This window comes from Schistocerca cancellata, chromosome 6, assembly GCF_023864275.1.
Source record: "Schistocerca cancellata isolate TAMUIC-IGC-003103 chromosome 6, iqSchCanc2.1, whole genome shotgun sequence".
Lineage (NCBI taxonomy): Eukaryota > Metazoa > Arthropoda > Insecta > Orthoptera > Acrididae > Schistocerca > Schistocerca cancellata.
Genome location: NC_064631.1, coordinates 142,114,777 through 142,137,048, shown reverse-complemented (window position 1 = coordinate 142,137,048; position 22,272 = coordinate 142,114,777). Strand labels below are relative to the sequence as shown.

General features: G+C 40.2%; 1 protein-coding gene across 1 annotated transcript; it reads right to left on the bottom strand.

The window, feature by feature from the left end:
• Window positions 1-105: 105 nt before the first annotated feature.
• On the bottom strand, window positions 106-21,554 carry LOC126191445 (transcription initiation factor IIB). Its single transcript, XM_049932323.1, has 7 exons — window positions 21,399-21,554; window positions 21,203-21,313; window positions 13,078-13,264; window positions 9,134-9,349; window positions 6,989-7,121; window positions 716-837; window positions 106-472 (listed from the first exon to the last, which is right to left on the bottom strand). Exons 1-7 carry the CDS (start codon window positions 21,413-21,415, stop codon window positions 311-313), a joined length of 948 nt encoding a protein of 315 aa, XP_049788280.1. The 5' UTR covers window positions 21,416-21,554; the 3' UTR covers window positions 106-310.
• Window positions 21,555-22,272: the final 718 nt, after the last annotated feature.

Here is a 22,272-nt window from a genome sequence, read left to right as displayed (position 1 = left end):
AGCGCTCTCTCTCTCTCTCTCTCTCTCTCTCTCTCTCTCTCTCTCTCTCTCTCTCTCTCTCTCGCACGCATGCACATGCGAAATTCACCTACATACCTGCAATACTTAAAGAATTATTTTGTTTTTTATTTGTGAGTGCATGATACTGGACACAAAACAAAGAAGCACATTCTATTCTGTCATACATACAAATCATTTCATAAAATGTACACACATTTCCTATTACACTGGTTGTTACTTCCATATTATGTGAAAACTTTCGAAACAAGGACAGTATCCACATGAAAACTGTGGACTGGAAAAATGTAATTCACATTTGTGGCAACTGGTCAATAGATGTAGCAAACTTAAAATCTTCTGGGAAGAGCTTAGCAGCATGTGGATACATCAGTTTATATGACTGCCGAATAGTCACATCTGCCACACCAGCAATGTCACCAATTTCTTTCTGACTGCGTTTGGCCTCTGAAGCCTGAAATTAAAAAACCATCTATAACAATGATCTGATCATGGCTGCATCTGTGCATTACGTATAAAGAAGTAATCATTTTAAAAATATGCAACACAAAAACATTTCTGAACTTTTTAGTTTCTGCACTGAAGATAGAAAAATAAAACAAATTCAACTACAGGGATCACTACAATCTCCAATGATCATGTCATATTTGTGTATTTTGAAATTAACTCTCCAAGTGTTTTATAACTAGGAACTGACCTGTGATGCCATGTAAATGGCTGCCGCAGCCACAGAAATTGGTGACCGACCTGGTGCAATGTCCAACTCAACTGCTTTTCTTGCAATATGTGTCGCTGCACGTTGTACCATATTGGGCAACCCTACAAGAAAAAAAGTGTTTAACAGAAAGGAGAAACTCAAGTATTCTGACAAATTAGTTTTGCGATTATTTTATGCTGTTTTCCCAATTTGTGCCTTAAACGATATCAAAATTAAATGGGGTAAGACAAGAAATCCTCTTATACTACATATGAGGGGTAGTCAAAGATTTAATTGCCACCTCAAAAAAATAAAATTATATATATATATATATATATATATATATATATATATATATATATCTCTTGGCGCAGTGTTACACCGTTCGGGTTATCTGGATACTTCCTACTAACACCAACCTATCCGAACTCCGGAGATGGGAACTTGCTCTTCAACATATCCTCTCTTCCCGTTATCCACCAGGCCTCAATCTCCGCTAATTTCAAGTTGCCGCCACTCATACCTCACCTGTCATTCAACAACATCTTTGCCTCTGCACTTCTGCCTCGACTGACATCTCTGCCCAAAGTCTTTGTCTTTAAATATGTCTGCTTGTGTCTGTATATGTGGGGATGGATATGTGTGTGTGTGTGTGTGTGTGTGTGTGCGAGTGTATACCCGTCCTTTTTTCCCCATAAGGTAAGTCTTTCCGCTCCCGGGACTGGAATGACTCCTTACCCTCTCCCTTAAAACCCACATCCTTTCGTCTTTCCCTCTCCTTCCCTCTTTCCTGATGAGGCAACAGTTTGTTGCGAAAGCTTGAATTTTGTGTGTATGTTTGTGTTCGTTTGTGTGTCTGTCGACCTGCCAGCACTTTCATTTGGTAAGTCACATCATCTTTGTTTTTAGGTATATTTTTCCTTCATGGAATGTTTCCTTCTATTATAACCATATCATTAATTTGAACCCAACAATTACGTTTGTTATTGTCGCCTTTGCATTTCGAAATCTTTCCTGTCGTCTTATTTCTCTTTTTTCTCTTTATTTTCTCTTTCTGTTTTTACCAGTAGTTTCACTTTGTATTCACCTTCCCCCTTTTACCTTAATCTACTATACAATTTTATCCCGCCTATATATGCTCAACAATACGTAACCCACTTCCCAACCATAACAAAAAAAAAATTTATTTTCCGCTTTCAACACTACCGCTGCTATAATATCCACCGTTTCTAGTTCAATAACAGCTGCTTTCACGTATTTAACAACCATTTCGGCTAGTTCTAATAACTTTAACTTTATTTCCACTTCCGTTTTCGCACATCACTGATCATTTTAGCCGCTCCCCACAGGTTTTAACGTCATTATTTCTACAATTGTTAGCCCCATTTTCGTAATCTTTCACCACACCACCACTCCTTTAATACGTTTTTTCGAAATTTTCCCGAATTTCTCCATCTTTTAACGTGATCTAGCGGCAACACAACCACCTAACCTTTTTGCACATCGCTGTCTACCAACCCAAGTTCACCACAGGATCAACTTAACCAACACTTTTTCGCCTTTTTTCATACCAGATCTCCAATTGCTTTCTAGTTCGCCTTCATCTCTCCCCTTTCTTTTTCATTTCAACCTCATGTTAAACTTTCCACCTTCTAATACCATGTCACCCTCACAACACCCCCACAATGACCCCATTAAGTTTTATTTACATTCCCTCCGTAAATATGCCTTCACCCTAGCCAGATTACGCTCACATATTTTATTTTCTCAGGCTTGTCTGGCATTTGGCATAACCCCCAAAGGCCTCACACTTAAAGTTCCCATCTCTGGCTGCAACCCTTCTTTCCATCAGTCCCTATACCAGTTCCAAACTGAACAATCCATTGCCCTCACCCACCTAATCCTTCACCTACACATCAACTCAGCCAATGAACACACCCGTCAACTCCTATCCTTAATAAAAGTCCTCAATCTTTCCTCTCCCACATCCACACCGGCTATTCAGAGCATCCTCCTACAGGCCAACCGCCAATTAGAACAACATGCCACCCTTCACCTCAAAAAACTATCCAATCTCCTGGTTTCCCACCTCCGGAAAGGCAACTCACTCACCCTTCACAACCTTTCCAGCAAACCTCAACCACCTCTCATTGCACACAAACCCAGTCTCTCCCATCTACTCAATCTCCCACTTCCAGCTCCACTCCCTCCAAAACCTCAAAATTCCGATCAACACAATCTGGCACCACAACACCCTAATTCAGTAGTTAACCTTTCCTCCAAACCTCTCTCCCAATCCGAAACCTCTGTCCTATCCAAAGGCCTCACCTTCAGCCCCACTCCCAGATTCAACCAAACAGCCCTCGTCAAAGATTTACTATCCTACACTTGTACTCTCTGCTGGAAGTATCACTTTGCCACGAAGAAAAATGATCCTAATCCTACCCCTAATGATCCAACTCCTCAAGACACTATCAAAATTGAACCTTGCCTGGAACAGTTCCGTCCTCCGTCACAGCGGGACCCACCTCCTCTTCCTCAAAATCACCCTCTCCAAACCTTCCAGGAATTTCTGACTTCCAGCCTTGCCTCTCAATCCTTCTTAAAAAACCTTAATCCTACTCCCAACATCACCACTGCTGAAGCCCAGGCTATCCGTGATCTGAAGGCTGACCGGTCCATCGTCATTCTTCCGGCGGACAAGGGTTCCACGACCGTGGTACTTGACCGTCGGGAGTATGTGGCTGAGGGACTGCGTCAGCTTACAGACAACACCACATACAAAGTTTGCCAAGGTAATCCCATTCCTGATGTCCAGGCAGAGCTTCAAGGAATCCTCAGAACCTTAGGCCCCCTACAAAACCTTTCACCTGACTCCATCAACCTCCTGACCCCACCGACACCCCGCACCCCTACCTTCTTCCTAAAATTCACAAACCCAATCATCCCGGCCGCCCCATTGTAGCTGGTTACCAAGCCCCCACAGAACGTATCTCTGCCTACGTAGATCAACACCTTCAACCCATTACATGCAGTCTCCCATCCTTCATCAAAGACACCAACCACTTTCTCGAACGCCTGGAATCCTTACCCAATCCGTTACCCCCAGAAACCATCCTTGTAACCATTGATGCCACTTCCTTATACACAAATATCCCGCACGTCCAGGGCCTCGCTGCGATGGAGCACTTCCTTTCACGCCGATCACCTGCCACCCTACCTAAAACCTCTTTCCTCATTACCTTAGCCAGCTTCATCCTGACCCACAACTTCTTCACTTTTGAAAACCAGACATACCAACAATTAAAGGGAACAGCCATGGGTACCAGGATGGCCCCCTCGTATGCCAACCTATTCATGGGTCGCTTAGAGGAAGCCTTCTTGGTTACCCAGGCCTGCCAACCCAAAGTTTGGTACAGATTTATTGATGACATCTTCATGATCTGGACTCACAGTGAAGAAGAACTCCAGAATTTCCTCTCCAACCTCAACTCCTTTGGTTCCACCAGATTCACCTGGTCCTACTCCAAATCCCATGCCACTTTCCTTGATGTTGACCTTCACCTGTCCAATGGCCAGCTTCACACGTCTGTCCACATCAAACCCACCAACAAGCAACAGTACCTCCATTACGACAGCTGCCACCCATTCCACATCAAACGGTCCCTTCCCTACAGCCTAGGTCTTCGTGGCAAACGAATCTGCTCCAGTCCGGAATCCCTGAAGCATTACACCAACAACCTGACAACAGCTTTCGCATCCCGCAACTACCCTCCCGACCTGGTACAGAAGCAAATAAACAGAGCCACTTCCTCATCCTCTCAAACCCAGAACCTCCCACAGAAGAACCACAAAAGTGCCCCACTTGTGACAGGATACTTTCCGGGACTGGATCAGATTCTGAATGTGGCTCTCCAGCAGGGATACGACTTCCTCAAATCCTGCCCTGAAATGAGATCCATCCTTCATGAAATCCTCCCCACTCCACCAAGAGTGTCTTTCCGCCGTCCACCTAACCTTCGTAACCTCTTAGTACATCCCTATGAAATCCCCAAACCACCTTCCCTACCCTCTGGCTCCTACCCTTGTAACCGCCCCCGGTGTAAAACCTGTCCCATGCACCCTCCCACCACCACCTACTCCAGTCCTGTAACCCGGAAGGTGTACACAATCAAAGGCAGAGCCACGTGTGAAAGCACCCACGTGATCTACCAACTGACCTGCCTACACTGTGATGCATTCTATGTGGGAATGACCAGCAACAAACTGTCCATTCGCATGAATGGACACAGGCAGACAGTGTTTGTTGGTAATGAGGATCACCCTGTGGCTAAACGTGCCTTGGTGCACGACCAGCACATCTTGGCGCAGTGTTACACCGTCCGGGTTATCTGGATACTTCCTACTAACACCAACCTATCCGAACTCCGGAGATGGGAACTTGCTCTTCAACATATCCTCTCTTCCCGTTATCCACCAGGCCTCAATCTCCGCTAATTTCAAGTTGCCGCCACTCATACCTCACCTGTCATTCAACAACATCTTTGCCTCTGCACTTCTGCCTCGACTGACATCTCTGCCGAAACTCTTTGTCTTTAAATATGTCTGCTTGTGTCTGTATATGTGTGGATGGATATGTGTGTGTGTGCGAGTGTATACCCGTCCTTTTTTCCCCATAAGGTAAGTCTTTCCGCTCCCGGGACTGGAATGACTCCTTACCCTCTCCCTTAAAACCCACATCCTTTCGTCTTTCCCTCTCCTTCCCTCTTTCCTGATGAGGCAACAGTTTGTTGCGAAAGCTTGAATTTTGTGTGTATGTTTGTGTTCGTTTGTGTGTCTGTCGACCTGCCAGCACTTTCATTTGGTAAGTCACATCATCTTTGTTTTTAGGTATATATATATATATATATATATATATATATATATATATATATATATATATATATATATATATATAAAATAGAGGGAAACATTCCACGTGGGAAAAATATATTTAAAAAGAAAGATGATGAGACTTACCAAACAAAAGCGCTGGCAGGTTGATAGACACACAAACAAACACAAACATACACACAAAATTCTAGCTTTCGCAACCAATGGTTGCCTCGTCAGGAAAGAGGGAAGGAGAAGGAAAGACAAAAGGATATGGGTTTTAAGGGAGAGGGTAAGGAGTCAGTCCAATCCCGGGAGAGGAAAGACTTACCTTAGGGGGAAAAAAGGACAGGTATACACTTGCGCACACACACACACACACACACATATCCATCCACACATACACAGACACAAGCAGACATTTGCCTTTACAAATGTCTGCTTGTGTCTGTGTATGTGTGGATGGATATGTGTGTGTGTGCAAGTGTATACCTGTCCTTTTTTCCCCCTAAGGTAAGTCTTTCCTCTCCCGGGATTGGACTGACTCCTTACCCTCTCCCTTAAAACCCATATCCTTTTGTCTTTCCTTCTCCTTCCCTCTTTCCTGACGAGGCAACCGTTGGTTGCGAAAGCTAGAATTTTGTGTGTATGTTTGTGTGTCTATCAACCTGCCAGCACTTTTGTTTGGTAAGTCTCATCATCTTTCTTTTTATATATATATATTTTATTTGTTTGCAGGTGCATGTCTGCAGCCCTGGTATCCATTAAAATCACTACACCATAGTACCATATAATGCCACTAGAGGAGCCGAAAGAAAATGGGGCAGCCCACCGATAAATTGGAAATGGGCTGTGCCACTTTGTTTTCACTCTTCTGGTAAGATGCTACAGCACTTTGGCATTCAGATTTCAATATGTACTAGAAATATAGATACGTACCAGCAAACAAAGAAAAAAAAATCACGTAAGTGGAGAGGATAACTGAAAACTTACCATTACCAGTCTGATAGTTCCACTTTTCTATGCTGAAAGTTTATGAGGAAAGTTTACTTAAAGACATGGCACAAACAAAAACTGCTAAATTGGATTTTCTTTTTACCACAATGAAAACTGAATTTCAATTTCATAAGTATTATTAACTGCATATATAAGAATATAAAATGTCAAGCAATTTTGAACACTTTTTATGAAGCACCACACTACATTTAAATAATCAAATCATGAGGTATTTTGGGCCAACAATATTTAGTAGACAGGCATATTTAAAGCATATAGACTACTTTTTCTAACTGAAATTAATGCTACAACATAAATCTAATCTTCTTGGTATATGGTGGTCAGAGGGTAGTGGAAAATTTTACATATGGCAGTTTCAGGAGAGAGAGAAAGAATCGAACTTACCAAGGTTGGAGCAGAAACGTAACATGAAGTCACTAGTGGTGATAATTTCCACATTAGTTTCCAAAGCTTTCAAAATCAATTTGAAACAGCGACCAATCTCCTTTTTACTTATCTTGCTAACAGCACAAATCTCCTGGGAAGGGAATATATATATGTATAAGAAGGAAGTCTTCACAGATCACTGCACACATAAAATCTTATTAACTTCAGACAAAAGCTACCATAATGAATTACGAATCAAAAACTGCTATTTCCATCAATGATGAGGAATTTCCTCTCATGATATCTGACTGTCAACTTGTAACTTAAATTTGGAAATGCTAAGATATTCCTCTACATTCATTATTTTTACTAAAGCACACTGTTAAATGTTTACATAAAACACCAAACGCTAAATTTAAGTCACCATCAGGTTGAGTTTCCTCAACCAAAAATCTCTAGCAGCCTGTCACAAGAGTGACAGGCTGCTTGGGGAATGTTCATATAGTACCCCCTAAGAATGCTTCTACAGGAAACATGCTAGATTCATCTCATTTTAGCACACCCGAAAAATCCAATCTTTCTGCAGCAATCAATGCTTTATGTAGCAAGCCTCTAGTTTTGTGGTTGCAAAAAAACTACTATATGTAAAACTAAGTTCGAAATCGTATGACATTAAAAACAGTGTTGTCAGCTAGACCAAGTTGGTGCCATCAGAAAACAATCAATATAGCCCATGTCACTGATTGACAAGGAGGATTCAGCTAGTCCCATCAGCTGTCTCATCATATTCATCCTTCTAATGAAGATTTTCTGCCATATGATCGGAGTGGACCACCCAACAACAGGTGCAATCATATCATTGTGTTCAATCAAGTGAATAAAAAGCTGCACCACTGGTATCAATAATCATTGCTGTGATGTGGCTTGTCTCAACAGCTTAATTCAAAAAATGCCCTCAATCGATATCAGCCGGCGGCTGAAGTTTCTCTTTGTGCTTCACAAAAAAATATAACTAATTAGTTATAACAACCGAAGCTGGCTGCACCTCCTCTTCTGCAAATATTGACACACTTCTGGACCAAAAAATTAGTAGTAACTCAGCATATAAAAGAAAATGAAATGAAAAGATCTTATGGCATTATTGGCCTGCACATCCCATTTCATGCTGTTCGGTTGCCTGGTGTAAGTCTTTCTATTTTATTCTAATTTGGCACTTGCGGATCAATGAAGAGGAAACAAAGTTATGCAAACATCACAATCCACTCCCCAAGTGAAGAAAATCTCCAATGTGGCAGGAAACTGAACCTGTGCCCCAAGGATCCACTGTAGTGATGCAAACCACTAGATCATGGGCTAAAGAAAATTTTGGTGGTAAGTTCCTATGGGACCAAACTGCTGAGATCATTGGTCCGTAGGTTTACACATTACTTAATCTAACTTACGCTACAGACAACACACATGCGCCCACACACACGCACCCGAGGGCGGACTCAAACATCCTTCGGGGGCAGCCACATGAATCATGGCAAGGTGCCTCAGATCGCACGGCTGCAAGCTAACAGAAAATGTACTGTCTCACTAGTGTACATTTGTATTTCACAGTAATAACTACTTTTGAAGCCTTGTGTAATGTACGCACAGTAACTAGGCATTTTTTACAGATGTCACAAACAAAAATATACATACAATATACTTCTGTTCATGCTTATATTTGCTATCACACAGCAAGCAGAAGTTAACTGATTGTTTATTTACGGTACAAAGTCCTCAAAATGACACACTGCACAATAAAATTACATTGCAAACAAAAGGTGGGAGAAAAACAATGGCACACCACCTCTGCTAGAGACTTATTCAAGACAATGACGCAGGATTCCTTTACTTTTCTCTAAATGCTCAATGAGTATTATTTATGGGGGAGAGGGGGAAATTAAGAGAAACAGGAATTGCTGATTGAGGCTTTACAATATAAGTTTCATCTTTCACCACAATAAAAGAGAAAATTTTTTTTTTTTTTTTTTTTTTTTTTTTTTTTTTTTTTTTTTTTTTTTTTTTTGGTAAAACGTTACTGTGTGAGAACTATGAACACACAGTGCAACAGATGTGACAATAAACAAATGCAATTAAAACTAATTCACACTCTTAATAAGAACAGAAACATACCTTAAAGGTACGTGGTACACCTTCCTGTCTGCAAGCTATATACAAGCAAGCAGATGCAATAGCATCATTGGCCCGCCCTTTCAGATTTTTGCCATCATGTACTTGTTTGAACAAATTGTTTGCACGATCCACAATTGTCCTTGGGAGATTAATACGATCAGCCATAGTAGCTATTTCACGGAATGCATTTAATAGTGCTCTATCTGAACTGCTAACCTGTAATAATAATAAAATACAAAACTGCAATTTTATAAATTTAAAATTCAAAACATTTCACAATTATAGATGTCATATGAAATGCATTAAATCTTCATCCTGATCCTAAAACATACACTTGTGTATTTTCATTTGTGCAGATGATGCACAAGACAGATAATGCTAAACTGAGACAAAATGTTAGCCAGTGCTTACCTTCAGGAGGCTCAATTTGTAATACTGCCAATATCAACAATTTAGGAAAAGATACATTGCTACTTACCATACAGAAGACACATTACATAGCACACAGGCACAATTATAAGTCACTTAAATAAAGCTTTCGGCACAGCCTTTATCAGCAAAAGAGAAACACAAACCACTCATACACACAGGCAAACACACCTCATGCACACATAAGTACCAACTCCGGCCGCTCGGGGCAGAATGCCATTGGTTGGTTGGTTGGTTTTTGTTATTGCTGTTTTTGATGAAAGGGCAGGACAGTCCAAATGTACAGGCCACTTTCATACTTTCAGTGGCTGTTTGGATGTTACTTGACAAGATTTTTCATCACAAAGTCTAGGTAAAAGGATCACAACACCACAAAATTAAACAAATATGTAAGGCACAGCATCTTCCTGATATGAATTATATAACATGCTTACAGGGAGACTGCCACAACAAGAACATACAAGTGTTCAAAAAGTAACTTGACAGAAATTATAAATGAAGCATGTGTGTACTAAGGCCAAAATCCAGTATCATAGTTGAAATTTATAGAAGATTAAACTTGTATGATAATTGTATAAAGACCTCGTGATATGTGACAGTGCCTACCTGCATTGTCCATTAAGGCTATTATCAAAGTCTTGTAGGATAGCTATAAACTAAATCCAAGGAAATATGCAAATGATGTACACTACGCAGACTTTAACGTGACTGATTTAAGTGATTTAGTTCTGCACAGCAATCTCATTCGTTGTTGTGTGTCTCATGGATTAATTTCATAAAAACATAAATGTATCAAATATTGTGGTGGAATGACTACACAATCAATCTGCCTTCAGTAAGTGGATCAATATTTTTTTAATTAAATCATGGGAGAAGGTAGGTGGATCAATATTTATTCATGAAAGAGTTGCACGATATATATACTTATTCATACTGATCTACCTACCTTCTCCCATGATTTGTAATTAAAAAACATTGATCTACTTAGGGTGCTCAAACATATCGATTGTGAAAGAACTAAGAGAATGGAAATATTTCATCGCTTTTTTGAGTACGTCATGGGTTGTGACACTGTACTTGATCTGCAAATGCTAGCACAGTTTAAATAGCTCTGACTCAAACAATGAGCAATTACATTTATAATCCCCATTTACAGCAATGTTTCACTCTTTCTTCCGAATGTATTACTTCAAAACACCTCATCTGCCTGCTGCTCTCCCATTGGCTACATAACACAAACACAGCACTAGCCCTATTCTAGACTTTTAGCCTGATCCCATCAAGAAGGTGAAGATTCAGGGATGCGGAACAAGTTCAGATATATATTAACATGACACAAAGACGTCATAGGAATTTAATCTTTATTCTGTATTAATACTTCACCGCTTAATGTTATTCACATTTATGCCACCTGAATTTGAGTAAATCAGTAAGAAAGCTGTTACTCTGAAAAAAAAAAAAAAAAAAAAAAAAACTGAGCTGCCTTCCGACTTTCAGCATTACATAGCTGCTATAGCTGCTGTTTCTGCCTGTAGTGCCCAATATATCAGTTACAGAACAAATACTGCTACTCACTATGTAGCTAAAAAAAATTTTTAAGTCCCTGAATCTCAGATTTTCAGAAAATGTGTAGAAAGAGTGGCTAATGAATAGTATGAATTCTCAATTTCTTGTTTTACATTAGGAAGGAACTTGTTAAATATCTTACCACCAGAGTACATAACTCCATTCTGGATTCTGTACAAAGAAAACCCTACATGAAAATTATTTTTGTGTTTTGTAGTATGACTGTGTATACCACACAACAGAAAGTGAAAAAATGCAAAATAATGAACACACTTGTCTACACAATGGTAGATGCTTCTAAGGGTGTAACATGCTGAACTGAGCTGCTCTGTCAGTTTACCCATGTGTTTACTCCTTTTAACTTGTTATGCTGCTGAACCCCAAGGAATTTTACACACTGTACTTCATTTAATATATGACCATTAATCTCTACTTCTGATGTTAAAAATAATCATCATTCATCTGATATTACATAATTAGTCTTTGTGAGGTCAAGACAAACAGTCAGCTGTGAATCACTTGTAGGCCTGCCTGTTCAGCTATCATTTATACTATGCCTGCTACTGTTCAGCTTGACTATAGTTTAGTACACTTGTGCCATCAGCAAAGATAACAGTTTTTGAAATGCCCTTTCGAGTCATTGAAATCATTTATGTAGGTTAGAAATCATAGTGCGCCCAGTAATGATTCCTGTGGCACTCAACATGCTATGTTCCCTCATTTTCAAGTTATTTTCATGCCTGAGATAGGGTCTCTTAATAAGACCCTGGGCTTTGTTATGAACTTAAGATTTAAACCACACCGTAACACTAGTTTGCTAAGCAGAATTTTGTGAGCCATACAATCAAAGGGAGGGTTGGGGTAGAGTGATCTCACTCTGAAGCAAGCAGGGACGGTTTGCCCAGTGCACAATGAAGTGGCAGAGTAGATGTAAGGGAGAAAGAGAACAGAGAGACTGCAGAGAGGAAGGTGTGGTGCAGAGAGAATGAATGTGGTTCATGGGTTATGGGGGCAGAGGTGAATGTGGGCATCACACATGTGCTAGCAGAGAGCGATGCTGGGGTGTTAAAGCTCAAAGGTGTTGTAAGGACAATTCCTATCTGCATAATACAGAGAGACTGTTTTTGGGGGAAGAAGCCAGATGGCATGGGTTGTGAAGTGGCCACTGAAGTCTCAGCAGTGTTTTCAACTAACTGGTGCTCAACACTGCTCTTGGTCAAACTGTGTGTGCCAGAGAGAGCTAGTTGTTCTACATCCCTTTCCCATGGGGTTGTTACCTCACCTGCCAATTGTCAACCACCCTGCCTCATCCCTTCCTCCTGCTCCCCTCTTCTCACTCACTCCATTCAACACAACCCCTCACCACACGAGACCCTGTGCCAGTAGAATGTAGTCTGCCAGGAAAATGTAGCTGTGGAAATCTGTGTGTATTCTGTTAGTTCTGAACAAGCATTCGTCTGAAAGCTCAGCAACATTATCAGCTTTGGTTATGTGTCTACTAACGACTCAAAGTCTCAAATATACGACGAGTCATTATCTCTACTCCTTCCATAGAATACAAACAATGGAAAATCCAGGACAGAACGCAACAATATATTCAATAGAATAGAAATGTCACTCTCAAAGATCAGTATCGGCTGCCAACAAGGTGTGCCAGCAAATTTTCTCTGTAGTATTTCTATTGCCCGCAGCAAACGATGTACCGTACATTGCAAACAATATTTTTCCCAGGTAATATCATTTGCATGCTACCTGACTGCTAGTATTTTGTGGTTGTAGTCATGTTAGAAACTATGTGGTACATTCACCTCATACGTATGTATGTTACTGGGTAGTCAAAATCACCTGTTACCCCAGTATCTTAATCTCACAATCACTCAAAGCAGTTATCAATCCTCTAGAAGTTTAATCGTAACAAAATTACATTGAAATTTGAAGAAAATTCTTACCGTTCGGCGGTTCTGATACTTTGAAACTCCAAAACCATCAAATGAAGCATCACCACGACCTGGACCAATCATTGTTGATAGATCTGAGCCATTAAGTAGTGGATTTTCTGGTCCACCAACTCGAGATGGGTCAGCACCAGCTTTTTCATTGCTGAATGTCCGCCATTCAGACCCAACATCAATCACCCTAATTGGAAAAAGGAATAATCATTTTCTAATTATCTCTGGATGACATATTCATTCTAGGATACAGCACCACTATTTCTTATTACTGAAGATGTGTATGCTAAATTATTAAAGAGCTTCAACAACAGTGTTAAAATCTCTGAATCTGCTTTGTGTGTCACAGTCTTTCTGAATGGAAAGAATATCAAAATGTGTTCAATGGTATAAATACGATTCCAAGCTTTCCAACAAACTCACTATGTACACCTTGGAAGAAGTGCTTACATCATCCAGGCATGAAAGTAGTGAATAATACACCCTATCAGTTTTTGACAGTGACACTAACAAATTGTCAGCACTATGTAATCACTAAAGTGACTACGGCATATAATCACATATATATAAAAAATCAGAATCTGTGAAAATATACTTGTTGGTTTACAGAGAACAAAAGACAATCTTGTTAGTAATGTTTTAAAACGGATTAAAAGCAGACAATAGGGAAGAAAATAGAAATCATGAATAGAGAATGTAAATACAACTACGGAATACACAAATAAAACTGTCACGACATTTGACAACTTACACAACTCGGAATAAAACTATGACCTTCCAATGTTGAATTTGGTCTCTGCTACACGTCTTAACCTTTTGTTTAAATTTTTTTTTATTTTTTAAGTGTCAACAGTGTGATCACTGATCAAAGCAGAGCAGCAGTACCACAAGCTTCACTACAGTGTGTTAACTGTAAGTTGATCAATTGCCGGGGGGGGGAGGTAGTAGAGGAATCAAGCCCACAGGATCGGTTCGAGAACATTTTACCCAACAACCTGACCCTCTTTCCCCTCATCTTTCACCCATTTCAATTTTCACTACAATCTGTGATGTACACTGTATACATATATTGCACTTTGGGGTCGACCGAAGCGTCCGATCCCACCTGTCGGCTTTGACCTGTGACAATGGCGTGGAATTTAGTTTGTGAGAGTGGCGTGTTTGTAGGTGTTGTTTTGATGCGATCAGTGGTGCTCTCTGGTGGTGTATTAGGTGATGTTTTTGGTTTAGTTTGCGAGTGTGGCGCCGTGTGTGAATTTTGGTAAATTGCTTTTTTTATGTATTTGGTAGGTATGGATATGACTAACAGGGTCAACAGTTTTCGTTTGTCGGCTATGATGGGGGACAGTGCGTTGTCTCCAATAAAATTTTTTCAACTATTCGGATTTTTGGATGAAGACTTGAAGTGTTCAGTATGTCGTGAAGAAATGAGGCTTACTTAAAGTTCCGGCATCTCGGACCATGGACGGCTGCATGTGGAGATGTCGTAAGGATAACAGGTCACGGGAAGTGTTTGATCCCAATGTGTTGCTGTGAATGTTGGTACTGGGAGATGTTTTTGAGCTATATAGGTCAAGGGAAGTGTCCGATTCCAGATGATATTGTGTTTAGTGGTATTTGGGGAGTTTTGTGATGTGTTTTTTTTTCGTCGTTTTTCATGGTTTTGTATGGGGGTAGGTGTCTAAATTTGTTTATATTTAGTTTGTCCCCATAAAATCCCCTATTTCCCGCACTTGTCCCATTAGTGTCATTAGGCTTTTTGTGGAACGTGTGTGTGTTTGTTTTTTGATGTATTTTCGTCCTCATAATGTGTATGTAACGACTTTATATGCGCCATATTGGAACCATGGTTTATGGTCGTTTTCCCGCCATATTTGTGACGTCATTGGTCAAAGCAGACGGGCGGGATCGGACGCTTCCGTATTTCCGCACTTTGGTGCCCTCCTCAGCTTGGCACCCATGCAGCCGCTACTAAATGGGATACAACCTGTACAGAAAACTTTCAGCTGTGGCCCCTCTCAGCTTGTCATCCCAAGCAGTGGGTAGTGTCACTTGGGTTTTAAACTGGCCCTGAAAGTTTGGTCTTCACACAGGCTGCCACAGATTGTGAGAGGAACGAGCCTCATTTGCTTGCCTCAATAGTGCAAACACCTTAACCCAATCTTCAGGCTTCCTCAAAAGCAGAAATCGTGCATGGAGGTAAAATTGCTTAAATGTAGTTCATAGTCTAAAACAAAATCTTTCCACTTAATAACATGTTTAATACAGGTCCTCACTGCAACAATTATGTACACTTATCACAAGGAAGCAGACAAGAATGGCTACCTCACATATTATTGTCAATTACCTAACAATTGCTACAATTAAAAGCAAATGACTACCTGCCACGCCTTCTGACTTGTACTGATCCAGGTCTAGGGAGCTGATCAATCAACTTCCAGTTAACACACTGTACACATAGCAATGATAAAATGAGGTTCTTTGCAAGCTACGTATTGTGTCATCTGCTGAAAAAGCACATAGGACACGTACTGGCAGAACATGGTACAGCAGCAGAATGAATTCCAACTTGTCTCTAGAGCTACTACTGGGAATTGGGTCATTCCACACCAAGTGGTCTAAAACTGAAAAAAGTTCCCACCATCATGGTCTCCAATTTTCGTCAAATTTTAACTGTAGCTTTAGTCAAGTGTTGAAGTAAGTTTCCCAAGATTTCAGGCCTCTAGCTGCAATAGCTGCTGATCTAGACCCCCTTGTCTGAAGTGTACTTAGTCCGTGTGCATGCAACATAAAAAAAATGTCATATTTGGAGTCTAATAAAATCGAAACTAATTCATAAGAATGGTTAGTAAGATGCGACCCTGTACAGTTTTTTTTGCTGATTCCAACGAAATTATGTATAACATTACTCATGCAAACCCCGGTCAAATAACTCGACTCAAAGTATACTTCAAAATTTGTCGTGACACAACGCGACAAATTTTGACCAATATTAAGACTGCAATGATTTCCTTGCAGTTGAAGATATGGACTTGAACTTTTGGCCAAGCTTCATGCTTGTGCTAGACATAATGCAGCCGGATTTGCAATGATCCAGGCCATATGGTCGCCCTGCAGTATCTCTTCAAATTAGGCAGTGTCAGCACAAACGGTAAAATTTACCAAAGTTTCAAGCCAATTACTAAAAAATAGTTGGCCTGAATCTGCTTGTGAATAGTATCACCTAAAAGAGAAACTCTTGCTCTACAAGACTGACATTTGTTTTTTTTGCAACGCGACCATTAAGTACTCATTAACTCACATCAAAGTTGTTATATTTTGTATGCGCGATGCACTAATTTTTCTTCATTTCTAGGAATTTGAATCTTAATAGTCGCTTAGAATTACTGATATAATTGGATATTTCATTCGTGTTTTATTCAGTGATTGGCCAGTGAGAGATGTCAGAAGTTAATGAAGAAGAAGAATCGTTGGCCCCCTGTTCAATTGGAAAAGATGCTGCTGCATCAAAGTGCCATGTTATCTTCTATGCTAAGAAGACTGGATTAAAAGCGTTTAGTGATTTCACAGAATGTGACCAGAAATTGCTTGTTTCGCGTTCAGAAGCCAAACTTGACGAAAATTCCATCATTTGCTTCCACCATGAAGCCCTCTTCCTACATGAATATCAAGCGATGCAAAAGAAATGTTGCAATCCATTCAAGAAGAGGAATCACAATGTAAAAGCTGGACTTAGACTGCTTGATAATGAAACAGCTGCCAAACTTTGCCTGTTAAAGAAAAAAGAAGTGATTGATATAAAACCTGGTCAGAAGCTTTGCCCTCGCTGCATGTCGGCACTGAACCAAAAGCTAGAAGATTCATCATCACTATCAACCCAATCTGAACAAGATTTCACAACGGATGAAACTGAACCAGCCATCAACAAAAGTTTATCATTTATTGGTGCTTCACCATTGAAAAGAAGACAACTAAGTAAAAGAGATAAGCAAAGCTATGCAAAAAGAAAGATCTTGGATGCACAAAGTTTAATTGGGAATCAAATTGCTGCTGCTGTAGGAATCAATTACGATGAACAGCCAAGTTCAAGTAAAAGTCGCCCATGCAATAATTGTGCAGATCTTGATAATCTTATAGAAGAGTTGAAAGAAAAATGTAAAGTGTCAAATCGTAGGACAAAAGTTCAAATATTGACCTTGGTTCCAAGAAGCTGGACAATTAAAGATACGACAACAGCATTTAATGTATCAGAAAGAATGGTAAAGCAAGCGAGAAAACTGAAGAATGAGCAAGGTGTTCTAGCTTTTCCAGCAAATCGGCAAGGAAGGAAGCTTTCAGATGAAGTTGTCCAGAAAGTACATGACTTTTTTCAAGATGACGAATTCAGCAGACTTTGTCCAGGGAAGAAAGACTGTGTGCCTGTGAGAATTTCAGGAACAAAGGTGTACAAGCAAAAGCGGTTGTTGCTTTGCAATTTGAAGGAAATGTACGTGTCTTATCAGAAGCAAAATGGACCAGAAATTGGCTTCTCAAAGTTTTGCGAGCTTAGACCAAAATGGTGTGTTACAGTTGGCTCTGCTGGAATGCACTCAGTTTGTGTCTGTACAATACACCAAAATGTCAAGCTTATGCTCACTGGTGCATCAATCAATGAAGACTACAAGGAAATTCTTAGCAAAGCTGTTTGCAGCTTGGAAAACAAGGATTGTATGCTTCATCGTTGTGAAAACTGCCCTGGTCCAGAAGGTGTAGAAGCAGTTATTGCAACATATTTTGAAGATAATGACCCTGAAGAACTGATTGAGTACAAACAATGGATTCATACCGACAGGGATACTTTAGAAACAAAGCAGCTTTCAACAGAAGAGTATGTTGAAGATATTGCAGCAAAAATTTGGAACCTGTCTTGTCATCACTACATTGCCAAGCATCAAAGCCAGCACCTGAAAGCTCTCAAAACTGATTTGAAAGAAGGCGAATTCATAATACTAATGGATTTTGCTGAAAACTATTCATTTATTGTTCAAGATGCAGTGCAAGGCTTTCACTGGGAAAACAGTCAAGCAACAGTTCATCCATTTGTAGTCTACTACTGTGAAAACGAAGAGGTGCAATGTGTGAATCTTTGTGTTATTAGTGACTGCCTTCGACACGATACGATTACTGTCCATGTTTACATTGGAAAAGTAATCAATTACCTGAAGATGCAATTTTCCAAAATAAGCCACATCCACTACTTCAGTGATGGTTCAGCTGCACAATATAAGAATTTCAAGAATTTTCTCAACTTATGCTATCACAAAGAAGATTTTGAAATAACAGCAGAATGGAATTTCTTTGGAACAAGCCATGGAAAGTCGCCTTGTGATGGCATTGGAGGCACAACAAAACGGTTGGCAGCAAGAGCAAGTTTGCAACGTCCATATGAAAACCAGATTCTAACACCCAAAGATCTTTTCAACTTCTGCAATGATAATATCAATGGAATCAAATTCTTTTTCATCAGCAAAGAGGAAGTTGAAGAAGAAAAAGCTTCTCAAGAAGAAAGATTCCTGCAAGGGCACACTCTAGCTGGCACAAGAGAAAACCACCATTTTTTGCCCATTGATATGACGACAATTAAGGTCAGTAGAGTTTCTAATGATGCGACATCTTTTTTGGCCAAAATTAGTGCTGCTGAAGTAGTAGTTCAAGTCATGGATCTTCAGCCTGGGCAGTATGTTGCTTGCATTTATGAAAAGAAATGGTGGATTGGAAACATCGTTGAAATCTCAGTCGAACAGAAAGATGCTTTCATAAGCTTTATGCATCCTCATGGTCCTGCAAGTTCATTTTATTGGCCCTTAAGACGTGATACTTGCTGGATTCCAGAACAACTTATCATTGGTGTTATTCCAGCTCCATCAGTGACATCATCTGGTCGGCAATACAGTTTTCCTGAAAGCATTCTCTTGCAAATCAACGATGCTTCCAGAATGATGAAGTAACTGAGGAAGACAGGCTTGGGAACCTGCATAAAGAAACCCACAATCAGGCTTGGGATCCTGTGGTAAAGACACCCTGTAATCAGGCTTGGGAACCTGCAGTAAAGATACCCACCCGTGGCTGTTACTGCATGGCTATCGGGCGTGGCCCCTATGGCGATGGGGATGCTGGTTTTATTGTGATAACCAGTAATGGCTCAGCCATCATGGACCAACGCAGGGCACTGCGCACACAAAATATAAGATACTTTGACCTGAGTAAATAAGCACTTAATGGAAGCGTTGCAAAAGAAAAATATATCCATCTTGTAGAGCAAGAGTTTCTCTTTCAGATGATACTATTCACAATTAAATCCAGGCTGACTATTTTGTAGTAATGGGCTTTGAACTTTGGTAAATAAAGCCATTTGCGCTGACACTGCCAAATTTGAAGAGATTTTGCAAGGCGACTATAAAGCCTGGGTAGTTGGAAATCCAGCTGTATTATGTCCAGCACAAAGATAAGACTTGGTAAAAAGTTCAAGTCCATATCTTTATCTGCAAGGAAATTATTGCAGTCTGAATATTGGTCAAAATTTGTCGCATTAAGTCACGACAGAATTAGGGGTACACTTTGAGTCGACTTGTTTGACCGGATTTTGCATCAGTAATCTTATAATTAATTTCGTTTGAATCAGCACAAAAAACTGTACAGGGTCTCATCTTACTAACCATTCTTATGAATTGGTTTCAATTTTATGAGACCCCAAAAATGGCATTTTGTCTGATGTCGCGCGCATGCGAACTTACTACCCTTCAGACAAGGGGGTGTAGATCAGCAAGTATTGCAGCTAGAGGCTTGAAATCTTGAGAAACTTAATTTAGCACTTGACTAGTGCTACAGATAAAATTTGAAGAAAATTGGAGACATGATGGTGGGAAGGTTTAGACCACTTGGCATGGAATGACCCAATTGCTTAAACATTTGTTATTCCTAATATGCTACATTCTACTTTGAATAGTGTGCACTGTAGCACATCAAGGTTAACCGAAACATTTTCTATTGAATGCACTTTCCTGGAGGAGGAGATCAGTGTTTAAATGCAGTTAACAATGAGGTCTTTAGCAACAGAGCACAAGCTCAGTTTATGGAAGGATGGAGAAGGAAAATGGCCATGCCCTTCCACAGGAAATCCTCTCGGCATCTGCCTTAATCAATCTGAGGAAATCACAGAAAATCTAAATCAGCATGGCTCCTCAGGTTTGAACCATTGTCAGCCTGAATGTGAGTTCAGTATGCTAACCACTGTGCTAACCTGCCCAGTAATGCACTTTCCTCGCTTATCTAGAAATTAAACTAAAATTATCACTTGCTTTGCACTGAAGCTTACATGTTATGTTCAATTCATAACTTAATTTACTATCTTACTATGCATCTGAATATATTATTATAAATGTAGCCCACTTGAAATAATATTAATCACAATTTCTGCTGTACACTCCACTTGCAGTAGGAAGGTTGTGGTTAAAAATGACTACGTACTAGAAACGCAGTAACCTTGTATTCATCAGGAACTATTATTGGATGAAAATCCTATTGCTTTGTTTACCACAGCTAAGATTGACTTTTCCTCCTCATGCTCGGCTTTGTCCCCCCTACAAATGTAATTACCGAGAGGCAAAAACCAATAGTAATTTCAAAAAATATCATAACCCCAGAAGTTACAATAATTCTCCTTTTCAGCCAAATTCACAGTTCACTCCACTTTTGGTAACAGCTCTGCCAGTATTATTTCATTTGGATCATTCAAATCTGACAACTAACATTTCTCCTTGCAGAGAGAACACTGGTGATTCACATGGAACAAGACATGATTATTTACATCCAACATAGAACTATACGTATCCCCAAGCACAAATGACGTTTTGGGAAGCTCAGGTTGCTATTAACACGAAATATACATGGGAGATGTCCGTCAACATTCCGTCCATAAAACTGTACCACTTTAACTTCTCGCAGTTCGACAAGTTCTGAGAACGAAAAATCTCAAGGAGTTGAAAAAAAATGACAAGATAACAAAATCTTCGTTATACAGAACAAATGGTGCACCGTAAACCACTGAACAGCACTTTCTTTCTACCACAATTAACTGTCGACTAACCTGTCTCCAACCACTAATCCACATTCCGAACAAATCTGATCTCCAGCTCTGTAATCCTCTATAAGTGGAGCATCTGGATGCGCGTAGCAACAAATCTTGTTTGTGTCGAATCTGGAAGCAAAACACGAACATCATTACGATCAATACTGAATATTGTACATTTTCAACAAAGCCTTCGTTATGCTCTGGTAATTACCTAGATGAACTCGCCATTCTGTTCGTCCTACTGTGTTTCAACAATAAAATTCTTACATTACGACACACATAACACTTCCTCTAGCAAACTTTGGCAGCAAAACAGAGATAATACATTAAGGCTATCAGAGACTATAAGTTGATCTGTCAAGTGTCAAGTAAGTACGTTTCCCGCTAAAGACGATGCCCTAATTGCACTCATTACTAGCGTCAAACCTATAATCGCCGAATAGAGGTATATTCGCGCAGATGTCTGACAAACAATAAATCGCTGCAAATGTGGTATGTTTACACAAAACAAGTTTCAATTTACTGCTCGCCCGCCATCTGACGGTCAAGAAAACAATTTCAGCGACAAGCGGCTGGGCTGCTACAATGTAAAAGTTGATTTCTTTTATTCTGGAATTCGTAAAAATTCTGTTATGGAAAACAAGCAAAAAACAGTACGACCGATCAAACTGGTCTAGATAGTGGCAGCTTAAGTGGAGGTGGTTTACGCACAGAAATATACAGGGTGTCCTACAAACGTTGCGACAAATTTCGAGCGGTTGTGGAGTGTGTCTTGAGGAACAAATCTAGGATAGAAACCTGTGTCCGGAAACGTCATTCAACGACGCTACAGAGCCGCAAAGCTATAGTCAGTCGGTGGCTTCTACCACTAGCCCACCCCTTCGGCAGCAAACGTGACTTTGTGTGGTGACGGAACGCGGGCGGAACGTCTCGTAATGCTGTTTGTTATTGTGGTCGCGACTGATTGGCGCGATAGCCAATGGAGAAGATAGCGCTAGCTGATCGCGTAGAAAGGCTTTGTCTCCTACAGACGAGATGCTCTGTTTCCTCGGTGGATGACGGTTTTGGACACGGGTATCCATCTG